Here is a 26,137-nt window from a genome sequence, read left to right on the forward strand (position 1 = left end):
TGAAACCATGACCCTAAACTTCCAAACCAAGGAACCAAATTCCATAAGGTGTTTGGTTGTACGTAAGGAGCCTCAGCAGCTTTTTTTTTTTTTGGTTGTTGTAAGTATATGTATCACCCAACTTTTGCCAGTTCAACTTTTTACAGGGGTACAACTTATTGACAGCAATTATAATAATCAGCTGTGAGACCCCACCCTAGTGCAATTTTTCTATCACCATAAACCAAAACGGCTCAATCTATCTTAACCTGGAATACTCCATAAATGTTTTTCAAAACTGAGCTTTGGATGAGCATTGAATGACAGAGAATTAATGTCTCTGACAAGAAATGTAGTGTAGGTATTCTCTGTCATCAAATAGACTAGACCCATTAGCCTTATCAATCAGCAGAATTAGGAATAGGGCTGACATCCTCTTAGGAAAGTTGAGGAGAATGACCAGGATGTCTGAAGAGAAGGCTGGGCCACCTCTGCATGGAGGTGGGCAGAGTGAATACCCATAAATCTGAATATAATTCTTCATCCCTGCAACCCAGGGAAAAATGTGCAGTTAAAACCCCAAACTCCTCCTACACTGCAGAGCTGCCATCTTCTAGTCTGTTCTTTGGAATTCTAGTCCAATAATATGCTGTATGATAAAAGGGTCAAATTAGTTTGAGAAATGTGTATATCTTTGTCACCTTGGACATTTCCAATGTACATTACATATTAAAGGCTATGAAGAATCCTGTGATCAAGTCACATAATTGGCTTTGTTGCCCCCCGTTTTCCCCACTGTTATTTTACTATGTAACTTTTTACCTCCCATAACACATAAATTTCTCGGAACTAGTGCGGCACAGAATGCAGTTTGGGAAAAATTCCATAACTTTAGCCAAGAATAGTTTTAAAGAGGATGTAATCAAACAACATGTTGGTCATAAAACAAGAAAAAGAAATCTCAATAAGACACTCATAGAATTCTTCATGAACTTTCCATAATAAACTATGTGTGAAATGTACCTCCCAGCTCAGTAAAATGAGTTGATTTGCATCTGGTGGTTAGCTAAACTCTTGGTGGACACCTTTCAAAAATAATGATTTAGGCTTTAGAATAACTGATATTAAACTATTCTTTCCTGCAACAATTAGAACTCACCAGTTACTAATTAAAGCCATTGCTAGATCTTCACAATAAAATAATTTTATATTCATTAAAGAAATGGTTGTTTCTCTTCTCTATCAGGTTAAAGGGAAGGAAACATACCCAACTTATTTCAGTTGTAATGTGTGCATACAGAGCATTCTGGGTTTCTTCTTTTCCACTTACTATTATTTTGTCTACCCATTTACATAAATGGACATGGTCCACATATTTATTTTATAATATAGTTTGTACAGTTGCCCATCCTTCAGTTAACTGGGCACTTGAGTTTTGTCTTTTCCACCTAAGTTATTTCGTATAATCATTTACATAAAGGGATAGTGTTCACATATTTATTTTATTAAAGTACTGTAGTTTGTATAGGCATCTGACAATTATTGGGTATTTGAGTTTTCTCAAATTTTCATTCTTGTAAAATGATGTAGGCTTTGTTGTACACATTGCTTTTCATGATTTTGGAAAATGTTCGTGGATACAATTTGAAAATGAGATTAAAGACTATAAATTTTCTAGTTCTAATATTTTATTGCCAAATTGTTAAACTTTTCAAGAAGTCAGAACATCACCTTTTCTGGGTTCCTCTGACCAGATCCTAACTTAAATTCCTGAAAACATAAACTTCATTAACCAGGGCATTATGGCTTATCTTGAAAACAGAATCCAGCAAGAAGAAGGAAATTCTGTTATATTGTTTTCTTTTCTTGCAAGAGGATGGATTTTGAAGGAATGCATGAAAATCTCAATTGTAGAAATAATAGGAATTATGGCCATAGAATTGGTGTTTCATCCCTGAATGCTCCTTATCCCTGAGGTCTTTATGGTCATCTAGAATTGATTTATGGAAATGTTTTCGTACACCGGATTTTGAAAAAGAGTTCTTAAGGTCCAGCAGATTGGTCTGAGGCTTGGCCACTCCAACTCTAGGAATCCAACCCAGAATAGGTCTTGTTTCTTCGCTGTTTTCCATGTTCAAAGCCAACTGATGTTCTTCTGGCTTACCGAAAACCTGTTCTAAGGTGAAGGCTGCTGTGCCTTGTTTATTCTGTAAAATACCAGGCTTACTAAGGCTAGTAGGATCTTGACACATAGTATACTGGTCAGATTTAAAATGTTCATAGTGAATGTAATTGTTTGCTTTAGCGTAAGGTATAGGTTGGGGTTTTAATGCCAGCTGTCTCCAGTACAAATCTTCTGTCTTTTTAGTATCTGTGACTTTTGGAAATGGTTTTATGTCATATATGTCAGTCAGCTCTTTTGTTGGGTAACAAGATGGAAGTGCATAAGTAGATAGCAAGCTTTGTTCTTCCTTAATCTTCTCTTCAGCGTCCTGGTTTTTATGGGTCATGCTGGCCCGTGTGTTACCACTAAGTGCCCTCATTTCTTCAGAACTGGGTATAAAGCTGTGAAAAGTACACAAAACTGTAGGGGTACAATCTGGACAGGAAGGTGGTTTTTCTTGGACAGTAGCCTCCAGAGGACGTTGGTCATGAATTAGTCTGGCAATTCGTCCTTCCAAGGGTCTGACGGGTTTTAAGACAGGATGGAATTTTTCTTGCTGTGGTGGTGGGATAAGAAGAAGAAAATCAATTAATAAATCTGGCATTTTGAGGATGTTGCTACAAATGACAGATCAAAAGTCATACCCATTTTCACTGAGTAAACAAGGGATGGTGTAGGAGAGCACATTGTGATGTTCTTTGATAGTTATTTAAAGACTATTGAAATTTCGGTGGTAATAAACATATGTTTATCTCCTCTACTGGTTTTTGCTCAGATGGAAAAAGCACATTTCTTATTTATCTATAGAGAAGCTCGTTTATGTAGGAACTCATTGCTTTCAAACTCCCAAAGACATAATCACTGGAACAAAACTTCTACCCATCACCAACTCATGATGTTAAAAGTAATGTGCAGTTATTTAAATCTCAGCCAAAGCCGCCTTTATTAGGCCAAGGCAGAGGGTTCTTTAACCTTGGTTGAATCAGAATCACCTTTGAAGTTGGCAGAAAATGAGATTCCTAGGCCTGACTCTCTGAGATTATGATTCAGAAGGCTTGCAGTGGTGCTCAGAAATCTGCATTTTTAAGAAGTACCTCGGGTGGTGCTGAGGCAGGTGATGTGCTCATTATGTTTTGAGAAACATTGGTCTGAGGGCAGTTTGTCCTGTCTGTGCTTCTTTTTGAGGCGTTTTATAAATATTATTAATCATGTCTGGTGACCGCAAAAAGCAGTGAGTGTATTCAAAGTGCTATTAACAGACATATGTCTGGCACGGGGAGGAGAGAAGGAGATGACTGGGGAGGGGCACAAGGGAACGTGCTGGGATGATGGTTCTTTATCTTGATAGGGGTTTAGGTTACAAAGGTGTATGCGTTTGTCAAAACTATGTGAATGTACACTTCAGATATGTACAATTTCATTGAATGGAAATTTTACCTTCAAAGAAAAAAACCACAAACAAATCTTGAACTCTGATTAATGATATGCATGCTGAAATGTTTAGGGGTGAAGTATACTAATATCTGCAATTTACTCTGAAATGCATAAAAAAATAGAGTGGATTGATGGATGGATAGAACAACAGAAAGATGGATGGATCATGTGATGAAACAAATATAACAAAAACCCACTGCCGTTGAGTCGATTCTGACTCGTAGCGACCCTGTAGGAGAGTAGAACTGCCCCACAGGGTTTCCAAAGCTGTAATCTTTGTGGAAGCAGACTGCCACATCTTTCTCCCACGGAGTGGCTGGTGGGTCCGAACCACTGACCTTTCAGTTAGCAGCCGAATGCTTAATTACTGCACCACCAGGGATCCTTAAACCAGAGTAAAATGGTAGAATCTAAGTGGTGAGTAAATGGGTGTAAACTGTAAAATTATTTCCACTTTTGTATATGTTTGAAATTTTTATAATAATGTTAATAAAAATAATAATTAAAAAACCTAAAAAGGAATGAATGTATGATGATGATGGAATTGACAGCAGAGATAACAGAAATGAAAGTGATGAGAAAATAATAACCAGAGCTTGGACGTACAAAAAAAATGGATTTAGGAACACTGTTTTAGAGACTAATCTGTTTGTAGTTAGATGAGTTTCCATACTGAATTATTAAGGAATTTGCTCTAACCTTTGGCTAATCAGGTTTGGGTAGATACTATGAAGGAAAAATAAAACCACCTAGCTCTTTGAAATGCTTGGTTAAGTTTATCGTAAAAAAGGATAGGGCTTAGCATATATCCTACTTTGATGATATCTCTTTGTGCAAGAAGCAGTTTTTAGGAACTTCATTTTATTTTACTACAAAAGAAATTTTCATTAGCTTCCCAGAGTCCATTATTTATGTTTCAGTCAGAGACCCACAAGATTTACTGAAACTTTCTTTTGAATATCAAACTCTTTTAGGTGTATTTTATCTTGTTATTTGTCAATATTTAAGTGTTGATTTACTTACACAATAATGTTGCATATACTTGGGAAGCATACTTTTTATAACTCTACATGTATTTCTTTGTAAAAAAAATAATAAAGCTACTTCCTGAGTAGCTAGACCCTACAGGGTCAAATCTGGAAATCTGGACAGTTTACTGAATACACCTGACAATGTCAGAGTATACATATAATATTTTATAGCCTTAGAAAGTTCTTGTTGCAAGTGAAAGATAAAGAAAATTAAAAACTCTTCAGTGAATGATAAAGCACGGTCTATGGAACTACTTCTGGTTCTATGATTTTATATCACCTTAGGAAATACTGATGCTAATGTAAAATGAATGTGTTCAGCTCAATTTAGAAAAAAACCTGATACTGAAGTAATCTTAGCTGTTTTTTATGTGTCTTTGCACAATTTACATCTTTGAAAATATTAATTTTGTTTTGATAATTTTGTAGTTTTAGAGGATAAAGTTTAGGCCCCAAATAAAACAACATATACGCGTACTATAGGTAATTTCATTTCATTTACATAATTAAGCAACCAGATTATCACTTCTTCCACTAAAGGGCTTGATAATTTTGTTCAGGCCATTTCAGATAATCAGTTAAGAAATACCTATTGCTATTTGCAGAGAATTTATTGGCTTTTCATTGTAATTCAGCCAACTCTCAATTATTGTGGAGATCAGGAGGAAGCCTTTATCTCTTCAAAAGCAATGGTAATGTACAAGACATACAAATATGCAAAGATTCACAGACTATATTAAGAATCTCATTAAATTAATAATTAAGCTCTATTTTTGTAAAACAATTCCTTTGTAAGTTATTTAAGCAACAGTAGCATAGTAGAAAATCTGTAAAAGCAGCACTGTGAGGAGGAAAAGACACCTTTCTTGTTCTTCCAAATAGTGGGCAAGGGTATTCAAACCAGTTCACATCAGTTCAGGATTAACTTTTAAAATGAGTAAAAATTTCCCTATTATATCATGAATCAAATAAAAAGTGGGCAAAGCAAAAAGGAGCCCAGCACCTGGATACTTGCCCCCTATAAATAACTGAGAGTTGACTGCAATTACTTACAGGCTCTGGGTCAAATTCTATCTGTCCAGTTAAGTCGGCTACCTCCTTTTCATGGTAATCATCCAGTTCAAGGGGATTCATGGACCCTAGACCTTAATGGAAACATTATGTCTTATTATTCTGTTAGAGGAAATGAAGAATGGCATTTAAATTACCTTTTATAGGAAAACATACCCATACCCTTTGTAGTATAATGAGAACCAATGAAGTGAAAACCTACCCTACCCCCAGCTACCCACTAAGAGAAGCTTACTATCCACCTTAATTCTTATTAGTGCATAGACTGAGAAACAGGAAACAATATCAGAGGATGAAAGCTTGTAAAATTATTTGTTAAATATTCCTGTTTTGTTCTTTTTACTTATTTTAAAGTGAAGTCATACCTGTAAAATCATGAGTGTACGAAGTGATCCAGTGGGACCTCTCAAGATTTCTTTGTATGTTGGCTTCTTTTAGAGAGTTAATAGGATCCCACGAATTTAAAGAAGTGTTAGGAGCGAAGGTTTTAGGAGGTTTTGGGTAGAACACTGGCTTATTTTTCTCAACACATTTAGGAAACTAGAATATGAACATAAAGATTATTGCTATTAATGTCATCTAGTAGAATAAAGGTCTATCTGTTACGTTATCTCAGCAGGAAAGGGGGCAAAGGAATTCTAGGGTGAAGTCAGATACTGTTTCTTCATTAATTACTAACATTCTGCCAACTGTAGCCATATTTAGAGTTAAATGCAATATTTTAATCAATGAAACAATAAGGTTCTTTCTATAAGTCTTTTGCCTTACCAGAGACTCTGATAATGTACATTCAAGAAATGTCCCTGGAAACATATTACCTTCTGTGATGTTTTATTAGCGATTCAGAGGACTCCTAGGTACTCTTTGGGGTAAGTTTAGCCAAAATTTTGTGCCTCCTACTTCTCCTTCCCTGCCTGAAATGACACTACTTGAGTCATGAGGTGTTCCCATCAAGCTCAGTATCTATTTTATTTTTAGTTTTTCATCCAGGAAAGTCGAAAACTTGATTAAGGTCAGGGATGAGCTCTAAGAATGACTGAAGGTTGGAAATTAAGACCAAATTAGAATATTAAGAAAGTGAGATTAATCATTAGAGAGAAGAAGAATACATCAGTCAAAAATATGTATATACAAAAGCACTGTAGGGGATATACACATTATAAAATATTCTGGTCTCAAAGAGCTTGTAATTTAGTTGAGGAGATACAGAATACCTGTGGAAATTATTGGTTATAGTCGGTAAGTGTTGTAGAAAGTCAGAAGAGGGAAAAATCACTTCTGCTGGTGTAATAATGCCTTATAAATTATACCATTTTCTAGTTTTCAGGGTGCTTTTATATCTCAGTTAATCTTCATAACCTGTGAAGTTCGTAGACAGATTTTACTGAAATTATAAAGATAAATTTTTATGATTGAAGCTCAGAGAAGAAAGCAGTATGCCTAATATCACTTAGAGTAAATGGCAGATAGGGGACAAACTAGAATTTAGGGCTCCTGACTTGATTCTCTTACTACTATACACAGAAACAATGAGAGTTGAGCTGAGCCTTCAAAAAATTAGTAAGCTTTAGATGAGCAGAGAGGCCCTGAGGGGAGGGCATTCCAGGACTGGGAAATAGAAGAAGAGTTGAAAAAGGGTGGACCTGTGTTCAAGGACCCGTGAGTAGAGCCAGGCTCCGGGAGAGGACGGCCAGATGGTGAAGGGTCCTTGTAGCTCAGTTAGAGCATCTGGGTTTACATTTAGGTAAAGGGGAACTTTCAAGATTGTTGAGAAGGGTGTGGAATGAAGAAAGCAGAATTTTAATGAGTAGGTAGAAATGAGAGAAATTGAAAGAAGAAACTAAACTACAGAGCTGGAGATTTTGGCTATAAGAACATGTTTAACGATGGAGTGGTCTCTAGAATAACTTCGTATACAGTGAAACCTGTGAAAGCCTTGTTTTTCCGGGTCTTACAAGTTTTCTGCCCTTGATAGGTACAGTCTTATCACTTTTCTATAGTTCTCTATTAGTGGAAAATACTTGAATGTTCCTTCTCTGACAGGTTTCTGCCTTAACACAGGTTCTGGCTTTCACAGGTTTTATGGTATTTCTGGGTTGCCTAGATATAGATTTTGCTTGAAGGAATGAAAGATCCAGTGAAGCAGATGATTCTTTAAGGATTAAAAAAAAAAAAATTGTGTTTTGTTGAGAATATACACAGCAAACCATATACCAATTCAACAGTTTCCACATATACAATATAGTGACATTGATTATATTCTTTGAGTTGTACAACCATTCTCATCCTCTTTTTCTGAGTTGTTCCTCATTAACATAAACTGACTGCCCCCTAGTGTTCCCATCTAATCTTTTGAGTTGCTGTTGTCAATTTGATTCCATATAGATAGTTCTTAGAAGAACATAATGCTCAAGGAAGACCTTTTTTACTAGTTAAGCTAAACTATTGTTCAGTTTTAAGATGACTTCAGGGAATATTTTTGGTTTAAGGTTTAAAGATTATCTCAGGGCAATAGTTTCAGGGGTTCATCCAGCCTCCATGGTTCTGGAAAGTACGGATTCCATGGGAATTTTAAATTTTGTTCTGTATTTTCTCCCTTTTGATCAGGATTCTTCTATGGAATCTTCAATTAAAAATGTTCAGTAATGGTAGCCAGGCACCATCCAGTTCTTCCGTTCTCATGGCAAAGGAGGCAGTTGTTCATGGAGGCAATTAGTCACACATTCCATATGCTCCTGCTATTCCTGACTCTCCTTCTTCCTCTGTTGCTCCAGGTGAATAGAGATCAGTTGTGCCTTGGATGGTTGCTTGTAAGCTTTTAAGATCCCAGGCACTACACAATGAACTAAGAGGTAGAACAGTAGCACCTAGCACATTACCTGGGATGTCCCATGAAACCATGATCCTGAACCTCCAAACGAAGGAACAAAATTCTATAAGGTGTTTGATTGTACATAAGCGGCCTCAGCAGCTACTCTTTTTTGTTGTTGTAAATATATCTATCACACAACTTTTGCCAATTCAACTTTTACAGGTGTACAATTTATTGACAGCAATTACAATAATCGGCTATGCAACCCTACCCGTAATGCAATTTTTCCATCACCGTTAACCCTCCTTTTCCCTCACCCTCCCGCCCCTGGTAACCACTAATAAACTTTGGTCTCTACACATTTGCCTTTTCTTGTCTTTTTATATAAGTGAGGTCATAACAATATTTGTCCTTTTGTGATTGGCTTATTTTGCTCAGCATAATAATGTCTTCAAGCTCCACTCATACTGTAGCATGTACCAAGACTTCATTTCTCCAACTGGCTGAGTAGTATTTCATTGTATGCATGTACCACATTTTGTTTATCTATTCATCTGTTGATGGGCATTTAGGTTGTTTCCACCTTTTGGCTGTTGTGGATAGTTCTTCAATGAACACTGGTGTACAAGTCTTTTTTTTTTTTTGGTATTCATTCACCTTTTATTTATTCAGTCATTCATACAATGATATTTTTCTTTTTTTTTTATTGTAGTTTAAGTGAAAGTTTACATTTCAAGTTAGTCTCTTATACAAAAATTTATACATACATTGTTGTGTGATCCTAATTGCTCTCCCCATACTGTGACAGCACACTCCTCCTTTCCACCCATGATTTCCCATGTCCACTCAACCAGCTCCTAACCCTCTCTGCCTTCTCATCTCACCTCCAGACAGAAGCTGCCCATTTGGTCTCACGCATTTACTTGAGCTAAGAAGCACCCGCTTCATGAGTATCATTTTACGTCCCACAGTCCAGGCCAATCTTTGTCTAAAGAGTTGGCCTCAGAAATTGATTTAGTTCTGGGCTGACAGAGTCCAGGGGCCATGCTTTCCGGGGTTCCTCCAGTCTCATTCAACCATTAAGTCTGGTCTTTTCACTAGAATTTGAGTTCTGCATCCCACCTTTTTCCTGCTCCATCAGGGACTCTCTTTTGTGTTCCCTGACAGGGAGGTCGTTGGTGGTAGCCGGACACCATCTAGTTCTTCTGGTGTCAGGCTGATGAAGTCTCTGGTTTATGTGGCCCTTTCTGTCTCGGGCTAATCTTTCCTTGTGTCTTTGGTGTTCTCTTCATTCTCCTTTACTCCAGGTGGTTGGGACCAATTGTTGCATCTTAGATGGCCGCTTGCAAGCTTTTAAGACCCCAGACGCCACTCACCAAAGTAGAATGCAGAACATTTTCTTGATAAACTTTGTTATGCCAATTGACCCAGATGTCCCCTGAAAGCATGGTCCCCAGACCCCTGCCCCTGCTACTCTGCCCCTCGAAGTGTTTGATTGTATTCAGGAAACTTCTTAGTTAGCTTGGGTTTCGTCCAGTTGTGCTGACTTCCCCTGTATTGTGTGCTGTCCTTCCCTTCACCTAAGATAATTCTTATCTACTATCTAGTTAGTGAATAACCCTCACCCTCCTTCCCCCTCCTCGTAACCATCGAAGAATGTTTTCTTCTGTGTTTAAACCTTTTCTTGAGTTCTTATAATAGTGGTCTTACACAATATTTGTCCTTCTGTGACTGACTAAATTTACTCAGCACAGTGCCCTCCAGATTCCTCCCTGTTATGTTTCACAGCTTCATCGTTGTTCTTTATCGTTGCGTAGTATTCCATTGTGTGAATATACCATAATTTATCCATTCATCCGTTGATGGCACCTAGGTTGTTTCCATCTTTTTGCTATCGTGAACAGTGCTGCAGTGAACATGGGTGTGCATATATCTACTCGTGTGACGGCTCTTATTTCTCTAGGATGTATTCCAAGGAGTGGGATTGCTGGATCGTATGGCACTTCTATTTCTAGCTTTTCAAGGAAGTGCCAAATTGATTTCCAAAGTGGTTGGAAATTTTACATTCCCACCAACAAGCCTCTTTTAAAGTCTCTGCTTTCAAGTCTTCTGAGTATATCCCTAGGAGTGGAATTGCTGAGTCATATGGTAGTTTTCTGAGGAACCACCAGACTGTTTTCCACAACAGCTGTACCATTTTGCATTTCCACCAGCAATGGATAAGTTTTCCAATTTCTCCACATCCTCATCAACATCTGTTATTTTCTGTGGTTTGGTTTTTTTTTTTTTAATCTTAGCTATCCTAGTGGGAGTGAAATGGTATCTCATTGTGGTTTTGATGTGCATCTCTTTGGTGGCTAATGACGTTGAGCATCTTTTCACGTGTTTGGTGGCCAATGGAATGTCCTCTTTGGTGAAATGTCTATTCAAGTAAGTCTTCTGCCCATTTTATGATTGGGTTATTTGTCTTTTTGTTGTTAAGCTGTCAAAGTTTTATATATATTTTGGTTATTAGATTCTTCTCGGATATGTGGTTTCTGAAGATACTATCCCAGTCAGTAGCTCGTTTTTTCACTTTTTTTGGTAAAGTCTTTTGACGAACAAAAGTTTTAAATTTTTATGAGGCCCCATTTATTTATTTTGTCTTTTGCCGTCTGTGCTTTTGTTACTATATTAGATAATCCATTGCTGAAAGCTAGGCCTGACAGCGTTGCCCCTGCTTATTCTTTTAGGAATTTTATGGTTTTAGTTTGCATACTTAGGTCCTTAATACATTTTGAATTTGTTTTTGTGTATGGTGTGAGGCATAGATCCTATTTAATTTTTCTGCAGGTGGAGATTCAATCTTCCCAGCACCATTTATTGAACAGATTTGTCTTTCCCCATTGAATGGACTTAGTACCCCTGTCAAAAATCAGTTGACCACAGATGCATGGGTTTATTTCTTAGCTCTCAATTCTATTCCATTGGTCCATATGTCTATTATTATACCAGAACCAGGCTGTTATGATTACTGTAGTTGAATAGTATGTTTTCAAATCAGGAAGTATGAGTCCCCCTACTTTGTTCTTCTCTTTCAACACTGTTTTAGCTATATGGGGCCTCTTGCCATTCCATATAAAGTTGAGGATCGGTTTTTCTATTTATGTAAAGAAGGCTGTTGGAATTGTGTTGAATCTATAGATCACTTTGGGTAGTACAGACATCTTAACAATATTAACTCTTCCAATCCATGAACACGTAACATCTTTCCATTTATTTAAGTCTTCTTTAATCTGTTTCAGCAGTATTTTATAGTTTTCATTGTATAAGTCCTTCACATCCCTGGTCAAATTTATTCCTAGGTATTGTATTCTCTTAGGTGGTACTATAAATGGAATTGTTTCCCTAATTTCCCTTTTAGATTCCCCTTTGCTGGTGTATAGATACCCAACTGATTTTTATTTGTTGACCTTGTACCCTGCAACTTTGCTAAATTTCTCTATTAGCTCTAGAAGTTTTCTTGTGGACTCTTGGGAATTTTCTATATATAGGCTCATATCATCTGTGAATAGAGATAATTTTACTTTCTTTTCCAATATGGGCACCTTTTGTTTCTTTTTATTGTCTTATTGCTCTGGCTAGGACTTCTAATACAATATTGAATATAAGTGGTGAGAGCGGGCACCCTTGTCTTGTTCCTAATTTCAAGGGGAAAGCTCTCAGTCTTTCTCCATTACCTATAATGTTGGCTGTTGGCTTTTCATGTATGCCCTGAATAATATTGAGGAATTTCCCTTCTATTCCAATCTTCTTTAGGGTTTTCATCAAGAAAGGGTGTTGGATTTTATCAAATGCTTTTTCTGCATCCATAGAGATGATCATGTGGTTCTTTTCCTTTGTTCTATTGATGTGTATTACACTGATTGATTTTCTAATGTTGTACTATCCCTGCATTCCTGGAATAAATCCCACTTGTCATGGTGTATGACTTTTTAAATATGCTGTTGGATTCTGTTCACTTGTATTTTGTTGAGGATTTGCATCTATATTCATAAGAGATATTGGCCTATAGTTTTCTTTTCTTGTGGTGTCTATGTCTGGTTTGGGTATCAGGGTTATATTTGCTTCACTGAATGAATTAGGGAGTATTCCTTCCTTCTCTATATTTTGAAGGAGTTTAAACAGTATTGGTGTCAATTCTTCTCTAAATGTTTGATAGAATTCCCCAGTGAAGCCATCTGGTCCAGTGAGGATTCTTCTTGATGTATAACTTTTTTTTTTTTTTTTAAAGAAACAGGAAATTGCCTACTGTATAGGTAATTATGTGACATTGCAGTGACCACACTCTGGCATGCCACAGTGGTCTTTCTAGGTAAAATTTACATGTTTCCAACCTTCCACAATTATTGTTTGCTTACTATATAGGTTGTTGGATGCAAGGAGATACTAAGAGGGAAATACTTGGCACTGCCTCTCATAAAGTAACTGGTCAATAAATGTTAGTAACTATTTTCCTTCGTGATTTAAAACTTTATCTTTTTATTCACGTGGAGTTGCAGAACAGAGGTTAAGAGTAGAGAGTGGAGTCTCACAAACCTGAGTTCTGTGTTCATGAGGTACTCACCAGCTCTCTGAGCCTCAGTTTACTTATCTATACAATGCGAATGTTGATACATTAACCATATGTGGTTGTTTTAAAGGCTAAATGACACAGTATATCTGAAGTGGTTAGCATGTAGCAATTTCTTAATAAATGGTAGCTATTGTTTTATTTTCTTTTATTTTTCACTTAACACAAATATATTAATAATGGTTGGGACAATCACAACAATGTGCAATAGCTTGTAAATCTTTCTGAAAATCTCCCATTTACTGTATGCATCTTTAGAGTTATTTGATATAGTATGAATCACAAGAATAAGTTTGGGGGAACACATAGGGGAAACACAGTCCTCCTCCATCATCTTTCTGGGGGAACCTTTTTTTTTAGGTAACTGTGGAACTGTTAAATAACTGTCAAAAGTACATGAAATCAGCTAAGAAAATAAAAAAAATAAAAAACCCAAATCACAGTTAAAATCTCAAATTTTTCATCTGGATAGAAAATAAAAAGTCTATATTTTGGGTGTTTATAAAATTATTGGGTAAAAATATTTTTTACTTTGCTTTAAACACACATTTAAAAAGATACTTACATCATAATATACACCCTGACCAGGCCAAGTCAAGGCTTTCTTCTTTGAATCCGAGGGAAAATCAACCAGTTCGTATCTATAAGGATTACCTGAAAATTTCAGGAAAAGTATTATTATGCTGAATAAATAAGAACAGGCTTCTAACCAATGGGATTTATGGATACAATAAATAGAAACAAGTATCAGGTAGAGAGGAATGCTAGTGCATATTATAGATGTATAGTTGTACCTTTTGAGTTGCAACCTGCTTTAGAATTCTTGTCCTCTTAATGAGCAGAGTGTGGGCCACACACAGTCTCTGACCCTTGTGCTCTCAGCAATACTGTTATTGTTTTATTAGGTGTTGTTGAGTCAGTTCTGACTCGTGTACAGAGTAGAACTACTCCATAGGGTTTTCAAGGGTGTGATCTTCGGGAAGTAGATCACCAGGCCTTACTTTCAAGGTGTGTCTGGGTGGGTCTGAACCACCAACCTTTCAGTTAGTATCCAGCACTTAACCATTTGTGCCACCCCAGCATTACTAGGGGGCACTATAACTTCACCTTTCTTGTTAATGAGAGAGATATCCTTACGGAAAATCTTCTGGATCTTCTTGCTGGTCTCTAAAGACTCAGCAAATACATTTCTATACTACCTGTTTTGGCTTTTCCCCACTTTAATATTGAGAGTTTTCCAAATGTAGTTAGTGCTTGTTTACCAAAAAAAACGTAAATTTAGGCAATCTAATTTTAGAACATGCACTCTTAACCTATATGCAACTTATTTCTAATACCCACCCCCCCAAAAAAAACCCACTGCCATCGAGTCGATTCCGACTCATAGTGACCCTATACGACAGAGTAGAACTGCTCCAGAGGGTTTCCAAGGAGTGGCTGGTGGATTTGAACCACTGACCTTTTGGTTAGCGGCTGAACTATTAACTACTGTGCCACCAGGGCTCCTATTTCTAATAAGAAGAGTTAAAATAAGTAGAAGAGTAGGAAACCTAACACAGTACTTGTACTTGGAAAGATCTTTTATAAGGGTTATTAAAATGTACTTGTCTTTTTAAAATCTAAGAGTGACTGACCAGAGAGTGGTAGATCAGTCAAGCAGGTAACTTGTTTCTTCAGTCCATTATCTACACATGCACTGAAAAAAGTGTTTGTTTTTTTAAAAATAAATTTAACACCTATTTCTGTGATTTCTTGCTAACAGTATGTACTTTATATAATTTTGGAAATTCTCTAATTAGATATTGGAAAAAGAAATCTAGTTTGACAGTGAACCTAACAAGCTACAAAAATTTCAGATGTTTAGGAATCATATGTCTTAGTTCTTTGGCATACACCTGCTTCCATAACCACCGCCCCCAATATAACCAGGCATGGCACTCAATACAAAATGGTCAATATATTTGATACAGCTTTCACATCTTTTACTAATGCCAACTGGACCGACAGGTAATGGACTAAACAGAAAAGTTCGGTGGTGTACACATACTGGAATCATGATAGTACAGTAATAAAAATAATAACTGCAAACACTTATCTATGAAGTAGATATAATATTCCTATTTTACAGATTTGGAAGTGAAGGCAGAGAGGCAAAGAAACTTTCCCATGGTCCACAGTGAGTAAGTGGCAGAGCCAAAATTCTACCTGTGCAGTCTAAACTCCAGAGTCTATGCTCTTAACACTCCTCTATACTGTCTCTCAAAATGTTACTGTTTCCTAGTCAGGTACTGAAGTTGATATTGATGATAGTAGTATTTGGTTCTTATATTTTCTGTCCAAGTATTGATGTACAGAGGAACTGCATCATAGGCCATTCTTGGGTCTTACTGCCTCGTAGCCTAAACTCATTCAACAGATACTTATCTCTGCCTAGCATGTACCTTTTCTGTCACCTTCAGTTACCCCCTTCTCTAGTATCCTCAATCTTTCTCCAGAGGTTTCTCCTGTTTTCATACATGTGTAGGCCTCCTTGACAAAAAGCTGAAGTGCCTAGTGTGGGAGAAACGTGATGACTGATGTATGTGATTACCATCCTCTCTAATATAACACATCCCAGGAGACTCAAAGGTTTGCATCTGGGAGAAGAGGGTCAGTTGTCAAGAGGAACTGAATGAACTGCTCCCATTACTTTCTGAGTCTCCTTTTAACAAGAATCTTCCAGCCTAATCTCCACTGTTATCCCCATGTACAGACTCTAATGAGCTGAACTGAACACTGTCCCTTGTGCTGATCACCTGAGCTAGGATGGAATTTTAAAAAGCTAAACGAAATGAGAGAGCAGGAAGGAAATAAAAATATAAAATATAAGTAGAATAAAAATAATCAGTTCCACAAAGTCCTGGTTTCTGATTTTCCCATGGGAGGTTGTGTAGAAAGTAGAAAGGTTAGGAGCCTCTGCAGAGAATCTGATTGAAATTGGCTGTGATGGGGCTGATTCTAAAGTGCAGCCATGGTTGAGAACCACTTTCCTCATCTACTGATGAATCACATGTCTTGACTCATCTACACATGAGTCACATAAGTCACTTGACTGATGAGTTGAATCCTTTGTGCTACTTGCTTTCTTTAATTTTATTCTTGAATAAACTCCAATAATAAAAAAATTAATATTGTTCTGATTCCAAATCACATTTTACCTCTTGTCTTCAAAACTGTTTTATCGTAAGCCTTCGTTGGAACAGTTGGGGGAAATGGCTGTTGGCTGCGTGCTTTGATGCCAGTGTAGAGCTCCTTGGGCGATGTGAAGGTCGGGAACATGGCACAGCGAGAGATATGGGTGTTGTAGGGGTGCTCAACTGGATACGGGCAGCAGATTTCTCTAAGATTTCATTGAGCAAACAAGACAAGGCAAAACAAAACAAATCAAAACAGAATGGAAAAAGTACAGTCAAAAAAATTAATCATCAGCTATGTATTGGGACCCTTCTTTCACCAGGTACCTTTCTAGTCCCTGGGATATGACAGTGAACCAGACAGTCCCTCTGCTCATGGAATTGGCATTCTGGTGGAATGTAAGTGCCATGTATACCATTAAACATGTGAAATTTTCCTAGACAAATAAGAAATAAATTTTACTTTTTAAATAAATCATACTTGAATTCTTTATCAGGGAATAAATAATGCTTTCATAATTGGCATAAAAAATATGAAGCATTAAGAGTGATGGAAAAATTTGGAAACATAGTGGTGACGGTTGAACAAGATGATGAACATAATTCATGTCACTGAACTGTACATGTAAAAATGTTGAAATGACATATGTTTTGTTACATATACATGTGTTGTTGTTAGTTGCTGTCGACTCACTCTCGGCTCATGGTGACCTCATGCAGAAATGAACAGAATGCTGCCTAGTCCTGTGCCATTCCAATGATTGGTTGTGGATGGGACCATTGTGATCCGTGGGGTTTCCACTGGCTAAATTTTCAGAAATACATTGAGAGGCCTTTCTTCCTAGTCCATCTTAGTCTGGAAGCTCTCCTGAAACTTGTTCAGTATCAGAGCAACATGCAAGTCTCCACTGCATAGGTGACGGTTGTGCATAAGGTGCACTGGCCAGGAATTGAACCCAGGTATCCCGCATGGACGGCCAATATTCTGCCACTGAACTGCCACTGCTCCCTATATACACATATATTTACCACAATAAAAAAAAAAAAATCCAACAACAACAAAAAGTACCAAGCAGACAACATCTGAATTTTGTAGTGTTTAGAATGCTACAGGAAGAATTTCTAGTTGCTTTCAACTCCTGCTTCTTGCTTTAAGGGAATTAGAGGATACTCCAATTATTTGTGGAACAGTTTTGGGCATTCAGCTTCAGCAGTACAAAGTTGCACTGAACTTTCAGCTCAGGCTATTTATTTCTTTAAGCAATCAACTAACAAAATAAACAGTCTGTTGATACACATAGTGCTGTTTAGAAATAAAAAAGCCAAAAATAGGACATGGAAGGAAAAAAAGTTAAAAAGACCACAGGGATATAATTTTATTATCATATGGAGACGTGGCAGAAGTTAAAGAAATCCTTGTGGGCGCTGTCTAAACTAAGTGCACAGGATAGAATTGGAAATTAAAGTAGGAAAAAGCAAGACCAGGTTGGCCTCTGACCTCCAAAGAGCACAGGCACGCAGTGACAAGTCTGCATGTGACAGAGGTGTAGGCACTGGGTGTGTTTACAGGAGGAGAGCTAAAGGAGGAGTTTAAAAGATTATAAACTCTTTATAATCATAATCCAGAGAAGCAATGGGAAGGCTGTTTAATGTCAATGTTCACCAGGCCAAAATAAACGTAGAAGTTATATACAGAATTTTCCCTTTCACAAATGACTGTATACGGTGTGACTGTGAAATACCGAGAATAGCTTCTATAAGAAACTTACTTTAAAATATCTCACTGCTTTTCCATCGTACAATATTTTTCAATCCCAAGTATTTTTCATTGGTTTTTGCCATATATTCTCAATGGCATGCAAATCAAAGTATCATGAAGAAACAACTTCATGGACCAACTGCAAAAATGGCAAATTCACTAAGGTATCTTAAGTAGTATCATGAAAGCTTCGCTTTCAAGCCCAGATCCTCTGACTGGCAAATAACAAGTTGCGGTGGCCCAGCCCCAGATCCAGGTGTCTCCTGCCTACTCAGCATGATGTGTACAAATCTGTACTGAATTGAATTCACTTGGCATCTTGGTGAGGTCTCTGAAATACCTAGCCATTCAAGATTCTTAGCAAAGTTCCTGGTCTCTTATGGATACCACAAGAGGTCTGGGCTCTGGACAAAAGTTATCCACGAGGCCAGTTAACTTCTTTTGTTTTTGTGTAAACTGATTCAGTTTTCTTGTCCATGTCATAAACTCTCTCACTTGAAGACAATTTTGAGTTGGTTATAGAATTTTTTTCATTGCTAGTCACTAAATACTTTTTTGATTTATTTACTTTGCTTAAAAAGTGCCTTATCAACTATGACACCGCATGGTGTAAGGTCTGATAGCTGGTACAGTCACAGCTGTGATTTCATGAGAACACAGGATCAGGCGCTCCTGAACTCCAACGGACTTCCCTGGGGTCCAGTGGTGCCCCGGCCAAAAGCACTGTGTAGTAACTACTCTTTCAATGAACTAACACTGGATGAACTTCATTTTATATACTACAAAATGACATTCATTTGTTCTAAATGTTTTCCAATCTCCAACTTAGTGAATTCTATAGTAAACTGAACCCTTCAAATTAATTGCCCTTACAAATCTGCTTGAAAAATAAGTGGGCATTTACAGTTTAAGTAAGCTGCATCTGTGTGAATAAAGCCAGGACATATTTGTATGCATAGAGAGAGTGCTCAGTTTATTTAAGTCAGAAAAAGATGGGGTTTGCTGTGGTCTAGTTTAAAGCCAGGAGCCCTGGCGGTACAACAGTTAATGCTCCATTGTTAACAGAAAGATTAGCAGTTTGAACCTACCCAGCTATTCTGTCGCAGAAGGACCTGGCGATCTGATCTGCTTCAGTCTAACACCCTATGGGGCGGTTCTATTCTGTCACACAGGCTTGCTATGAGTCGAAAATCAACTCGATGTATAAATATCAGTCTGTTTTCTAAGGGAGAGTCTTGCACAGTCAAAGCTGTGTGGGCTTGCCTTATTTAAGGAAGAGTAGTCAGGAAGCAGGGGACCTTGACAAGGAGAAAAGAGATTCTGAGGACAGTCAGGAGTGAAATAGAAGGGCTAGGGTTCAAATACTGTTCAATAATTGGTATATATTTAGTTACGAAGCATACTAGAAAGAGTTGCTAGTGGAGTAAGTTGAAATATAATTGCTTATGGAGGAAGTTGAAATCTAATGATTGTTTTAATATGTGCTAATAAACTTATCCATGTGAAAATTCATTTTGATTCTCTTGGGTTCTTCTCAGAATGTGCCAGATTGAGCTGGTAAGATGTGGGATCAGTGGGACTGATTTCTGATTCTCTGATACCATTTCCCACGGACTTGAATATAGTTTAAGAAAATGTGGTATGAATGTTTTACCAATCCACTGTCTACAGAAAATATCTCAGTAGGTACTCTGGGAGGTCATTAGACACCAAGTGCTGAGTGAGCAGGCACTGCCTTTAATTGTAGTTAACAACAACTACAACAATAAAACACTTCTATGCCAGGCACTGTGTAAGTGCTTTATCTGCATTCTTTATCAGAATCTTTCAACGAGGTGAACACTAATATGCACCAGGCCAGAGGCCAGGGCAAGGTGGCCTGATTTCCTACTAATCTGATGGTTGATAGAATTTCCTGAACAAATGCCATTAAATTTTGTTTTCACTATATCTTGTTTTTATTACAGAGACATGGCCAGAAGGTAGTTTAACTTGTTAATTTAGAAAACAAGTTCTAAAGGTAAAAAGCATATTAAATCTCTCTTTCACACACACACGTGCACGCGCACACACACATGAACCACAATAATTCCATGAGCCATTTCCTTCTGATGACTAGACCCCTTGATAGAAAATAAATGTGCCTAATGTGTATATGTAGGCCTTGAAATCTTCTGGCTCCAGTTTGCAGCCAGGATTTTGGCTTCCTGAAGAAGAGGTAAAAAGTGGGGGAGGTAGGAAGGCAGGGTGAGGCCTTTATTAATTCTGATCATTTGGGATCACTGAGGCAAAGATTCTATTCCCATTGGATTCTAGAAATGTATACTTCCTAGCAAATAGTATACAAAACATATATGGTAACAATTGAGGAAAATATGTTTTACTCTAACACCTGAAAGCTATGGACTGTGTGTGTCTTGAGAAATGTATGAGATTTTATTCAATTTCTCATATGTACTACAAAGGTTATTTTTGTTTGTTAAAAAAATTGCAAAATTCTACCTTCAAAACTGAAATAAAGTTTCCATTCCCATTCAAGTTGTGGGTACAACTGTATTAAGTGACCAAAATATATTTTCTGCCTTTAAATTAGGACTATATAGAAAATAATTATGTTCTTATTAAATGATTCCTAAAGATTACTTTTCACTTTGTGTTTTGAGCTCTTAAACAGAAAGGAAATAATAAGGGAACGGCAGGATATTAAGCACTCACTTAACCATATACATACTTAAACATAGGAATTGGGTTTCTTTTTTTATGAATCATTCAGTTAGAGTTATGGGCTATCTCTGGACTCAGTCTGCACCCTATTCTTCACCAAGATGTTACACAGCTCTTTGAAAGGGGTGTTTGAGGAGTTCAGGTCAAAGGAAGAGACTATGGGTCTTAATGGGCTACAAGCAGAAACATGAATCCGAGAAAACAACCCTACAAAAAGAGCTTTACTTTTCATCTTGTTAAGAAGACAATTTGAAAAGTCCCAAACAAGGGTTCTTCACATAGTTATTTTAAAAAAAACAAACAAAAAACTAGGCCTTAACTTTAATAGCCTTCTGAGCAGGTCTTTTGCTTTAACTGAGACACAGTTTTTAATATTCAGCTTAATATTTTCAGTTAAGATTGGTGAGATTCCACTAGCACTGAGCACACCTAGTGTTCAGACCTTGGTTTCTAGTATCATTCTTCCAGGAATCAGGGCTCTTTGGAGAAATGGTTGATTCTAACACTAGGACAAGAAATATACTAGATGAGCCTGGAGCATTTTGTAGTACTAAAAAGTTAGTAAAAAAAAAAAAAAAAAAAAAAAAAAAAAAAAAAAAATCCTCACAATGATGGGATATGACAAAGGGATTTAGGAGCCAACTGAAAGAGCTCCCAGTGACTACCCATGAGCAACAAAGTATAGTAGTATTGGATTGTAAACCAAAGTATAAGTAAATATTCATGAGCCCATAGTGATATGAGTAAATGAGTGAATAAATAAATAAATGGAGAACAGACGAATCTCCCATGCAGAAGAATTCCAAATAATTTATGTAGATATTCCGCCTCAAGGAGGTGGAGCATAACTCCAGACTCCTTAAGAGTGGCTGCCCATAGTGACTTTCTTCCAAAGAGTACACTATAGAAAGTGGGAAACAAAAGGATAATTTTATAGTGGAGAAACCTATCAAGCACTACCTCAATCAGATGATCAAGGTCAACATCAACAGTGATATGTTTGATAGTATGTAACCTTGATATGATGTGACAAAAATCGCACTTGACCTCTGTGGTGTTCCTCCCCACAACATTACTCCAATCTAATCATGAGAAATACATCAGACAAATCTCAGTTGAAGGATATTCTACAAATACCTGACCAGTAATTCTAAAAACTGCCAAAGTCATCAAAACCAAGGAAAGTCTGAGAAACTATCACAACCAAGAGAAATCTAAGGATTCCTTAGATTAAATATTATATTAAATGTTATATAGTATTCTAGATGGGGCCCTGGAACAGAAAAAAGAACATTAAGGAAAAACTGAGGAAATATGAATAAAGTGTAGATTTAAATTAGTAATAATATACTAATATTGGTTCATTAATTGGGACAAATGAACGATGCTAATATGTCAACAGGGGAAATGGTGTGGGGTATATGGGAATTTTCTGTACCCTCTTCCCAATAATTCTATAAATCTAAAACTGTTCTAAAGTAAAAAGCCCAGCAAAAGTGGCTTTACTTTTCATCTTGCTAAGAAGATAATTTGAAAAATCCAGAACAAGGATTCTTCACATAGTTGTTTTTAAAAACAAACAACAACATAAAACTAGGTCTTAACTTTAATAGCCTTTTAAGTAGGTCTTTTGCCTTAACTGAGAAAAAAAGATTGGCAGGAGATATAATTGGAGAAAATTAATAATACTGTTACCTTGGACCTTGTTATGCATTAAATTGTGTCCCCCAAAAATGAGTATCAACTTGGCTAGGCCATGATTCCCAGTATTGTGTGGTTGTCCACCATTTTGTGATCTGATGTGATTATCCTATGTGTTGTAAATCATAACTTCTAAGATGTTAATGAGGCAGGATTAGAGATAGTTATGTTAATGAGGCAGGACTCAATCTACAGGATTAGGGTGTATCTCAAGTCAATCTCTTTTGAAATATAAAAGAGAACGAAGCAGAGAAGAGAGGGACCTCATCACCACCAAACGAGAAGAGCCAGGAGCAGAGTGTGTCCTTTGGACCCCAGGTCCCTGCGCTGAGAAGTTCCTAGACCAGGGGAAGATTGATGACAAGGACCTTCCCCTAGAACCGACAGAGAGAGAAACCCTTCCCCTGGAGCTGGTGCCCTGAATTTGGACTTCTAGCCTCCTAGACTGAGAGAATAAATTTCTGTTTGTTAAAGCCACCCACTTACGGTATTTCTGTTAGAGCAGCACTAGATAACTAAGACAGACCTGCACTAGCCTCCCCTCCCAATTGTTAAAAAAAAAAAAAAAAAAAAAGCTTTCATGAAAAGTCTCATTAGTCCTCGTATTTATCTAAGACATAGAGAATAACAATATTTTTTTCTTGATTATAATATGGAAAGAAAATATAAGTTGTACACTTACTGTACCATAGCATTAGGTGGTTTGGGAATCCTAGAATAAAAGAGGAAGCAAATTATAATTTATATTAAGGATTGTTTAAAGTTTATATTCCTATTTATTTACTTAAAAATACTTATAAATTTACTTAAAAACAAGGATGTATCCCATTTTCAAAGTTAGTATCATTAAGATAACATTCTTGGTTGACTTTCTGGAACACTGAATATTGACAAGAGAGAAAAATATGATGATTACATATCTAAGTTGTTTATCAATTTTTTTTTCCACTCCATTTATTCTAACTCAGTCCCATTCACTACACTTTTTTGCATTTCTTATTGGCAGTGAAGGTACAGGGGCTGACTACTTCTAACCACGACAAAGCTCCAGTTCTCACAGACATTCACTTTCATAACCAGGCAGTGGCTGGAGTGCTCTGAGGGAGCCTGGCATTGGGCATGTGATGCAATTACATGATCTAAAGTGACGTTAGTGTGAGCTGGCTGGAGAGAATACCCAAGTACTGCATGTGCTTTCTCCCTTTTCCCAAGCTGCTAAATTACCCGTGATAATAAACGTTGCCAGTCGACAGGCTGGAATAAAACTGTGCAAATCCCTGGAGGCATGCCTTTTATGAACCAGTTCATTCAAAGGTTGTGTTTACTAATTACTCTGAGACTTGCATGCCAAGAAATTATACTGCAGCCCTGGAACAAAGTCCATACTATACTACAGAGGAATAATCATCCACTTACATTTGAATTTAATGATTAATTTCAGCCTATGAAATAAGATTGAGATTTCAGACATGAAAGAAGAACAGAATGCTATCATTTTGATAGTAAAGATTAGTTAACATTAAATATACTGTTTAATTTTATTAAGTTTATTTTAAGTTCCTTCTAGGTAGAAGAAATTCACTAGAAAGTGGTATATAAACTATATAATTTTACTATCCTATAAAACACAGAATTCACATGAACCATTAAAGTTTTACATCTTTATTGGGCTCTGAGTTTGTGGGCTTGGAATTAAAAAAACCATGTCTTGTCTTCTAGCTATATTTCTGGTTTAGTTGGGGATTGGGGAGTTGATGAATATAGCAGTCCAAGAGATCTAGAGTTACTAGATTGGCTACTATATATAAAGCATTAAATTGGCATCTAAAATTGTTCTCAAGTGACAAATTTAGCTATGGTATTGACAATATGCCCAAACTTGAATTGATCCAAAATGAAAAAAAAAGTAAAAGACAACTTTCAAAAAAACTTCAAAATTTGAAAAGATGAAATGAAAATAACAGATGCTCAGAGATAGCACTTCTTTAATCTGAACCAGTCCATCAATTTACTGCCATGGTCTGTATCTGTTTTACAAAATTCACTAATTCCAAAGGTATGTGAAGCACTGATGGTGCAGTGGTTAAGAGCTCAGCTGCTAACCAAAAGGTCAGCAGTTTTAATCCACTAGTTGCTCCTGGGAAGCCCTATGTGGCAGTTCTACTCTTTCCTGTAGGGTCACTATGAGTCAGAATCCACTGGCTGGCATGGGTTTGGTTTATTTATTTATTTATTTTTTAAAGGCATGTGGACTAGCAATGACTTATTTCATGTCTTTTTGGCTCTCTCTAGTGGCTCAAATCTATATAACTTCTTACCTATTAACAGATTCCTAGCAATTCTAATAGTTAAAGGTAAGAAGTGCTATTTTCATTGTTACTTCAATATTGTCAGTGTTTTATCTTTATCTGAAAATTAAAAGTATGATTTTATTTTTAATAAATTATGACAAACTATTTCAATGGGTAAAAAATTAATATATTGGAAAATAACACCTCTATAAGCAAAGGATAAATTAATTCTGGTGGTGCAGTGGTTAAGAGCTTGGTTGCTAACCAAAAAAGGTCAGCAGTTCGAATCCATCAGCCACTCCTTGGAAACCCTGAGGGGCAATTCTACTCTGTCCTACAGGGTTGCTAGGAGTTGGAATCGACTTGATGGCAATGGGTTTGGTTTTGGTTTTATTCCTTATTAAAAAATGAAAAGACTTAGGGAGCAATTTTATTGAGAGTTATTTGTAGATGGTCATACAAACTGCTTGCATAAAATTCTGATTCAAAATTTTCTTGAGGGCCACTATGAAATCTTCAATGAACCTTTAAAAAAAGGTAATGGATTATTGTCTACTAGGGTAGAGTAAGTAGGTCAAAGGCAGGGAAATGGACTAAGATGACCTGTACAAATCCCTTCCAACATTACTCTTTCATATTTTATATTTTTTCTTAACTTATTTGAATACCACAAACTATCAGTGGGTTTTTTTGGTTGGTTTTATTTAGTTTGATCTTGGATTCTGATATTAATGATTTCTATTTAAAAAAGAACAATTTTGTTTCTCTAAAAGTCCTCATTTTAAGGCATTTTATTTATCACATAACTCATTTCCACATGAAAATGTTATCTGATCGCATATGGGGGGGAAAAACCCAAACTTACAAAGAATCATTTCCATAGATGTCACTTTTTTTGTTCTGCGTCAAATAATAGAATTGTTCAATAGGAAGCTTTCTGAAAGGAAAGGAAAGATTAAATTATACATTTTAAAAATTAACACAGTGTAGTAATGAGACAGTAAAAGACAAATAGGTTAATATAACTATGTATATATGGAAATTCAGTATGCAAAAAGGTAGCATTTTAAATCAATAGAAAAGGATGTACTTTACAATAAATAATGCAGGAAAAATCCACTATCCATCTGGAAAAAAAAAGTTAGTTCTCTATTTCACACTATTCACAAAGATAATTTCAGATGGATTAAAATTCTAAAGAGCTAAAAGGCAATGTATAAGAATACAGTGTTTTCTTGGTGGTTAAGAAGACATTTTATGTTTTTTAAAATTTTTTTTATTTTTTCCCATACAAAAATTTATACATACATTGTTATGTGACTCTAATTGCTCTCCCCATACTGTGACAGCACACTCCTCCTTTCCACCCCATTTCCCATGTCCATT

General features: G+C 36.6%; 1 protein-coding gene across 1 annotated transcript in view; it reads right to left on the reverse strand.

The window, feature by feature from the left end:
• Positions 1-776: 776 nt before the first annotated feature.
• Positions 777-26,137, reverse strand: part of SPMIP4 (sperm microtubule inner protein 4) — a 45,390-nt gene continuing 20,029 nt past the window's right edge. The window contains exons 3-9 of the mRNA XM_004377469.3: positions 25,617-25,688; positions 23,143-23,172; positions 16,301-16,482; positions 13,669-13,757; positions 6,045-6,219; positions 5,662-5,753; positions 777-2,699 (exon numbers count right to left, since the gene is read on the reverse strand). Of these exons, the coding sequence (XP_004377526.1) occupies positions 1,884-2,699; positions 5,662-5,753; positions 6,045-6,219; positions 13,669-13,757; positions 16,301-16,482; positions 23,143-23,172; positions 25,617-25,688 (1,456 nt within the window). The 3' untranslated portion in view covers positions 777-1,883. The remainder of the gene's footprint in view (positions 2,700-5,661; positions 5,754-6,044; positions 6,220-13,668; positions 13,758-16,300; positions 16,483-23,142; positions 23,173-25,616; positions 25,689-26,137) is intronic.

The sequence above is a fragment of the Trichechus manatus genome, unplaced genomic scaffold (genome assembly GCF_000243295.1).
Source record: "Trichechus manatus latirostris isolate Lorelei unplaced genomic scaffold, TriManLat1.0 scaffold00050, whole genome shotgun sequence".
Lineage (NCBI taxonomy): Eukaryota > Metazoa > Chordata > Mammalia > Sirenia > Trichechidae > Trichechus > Trichechus manatus.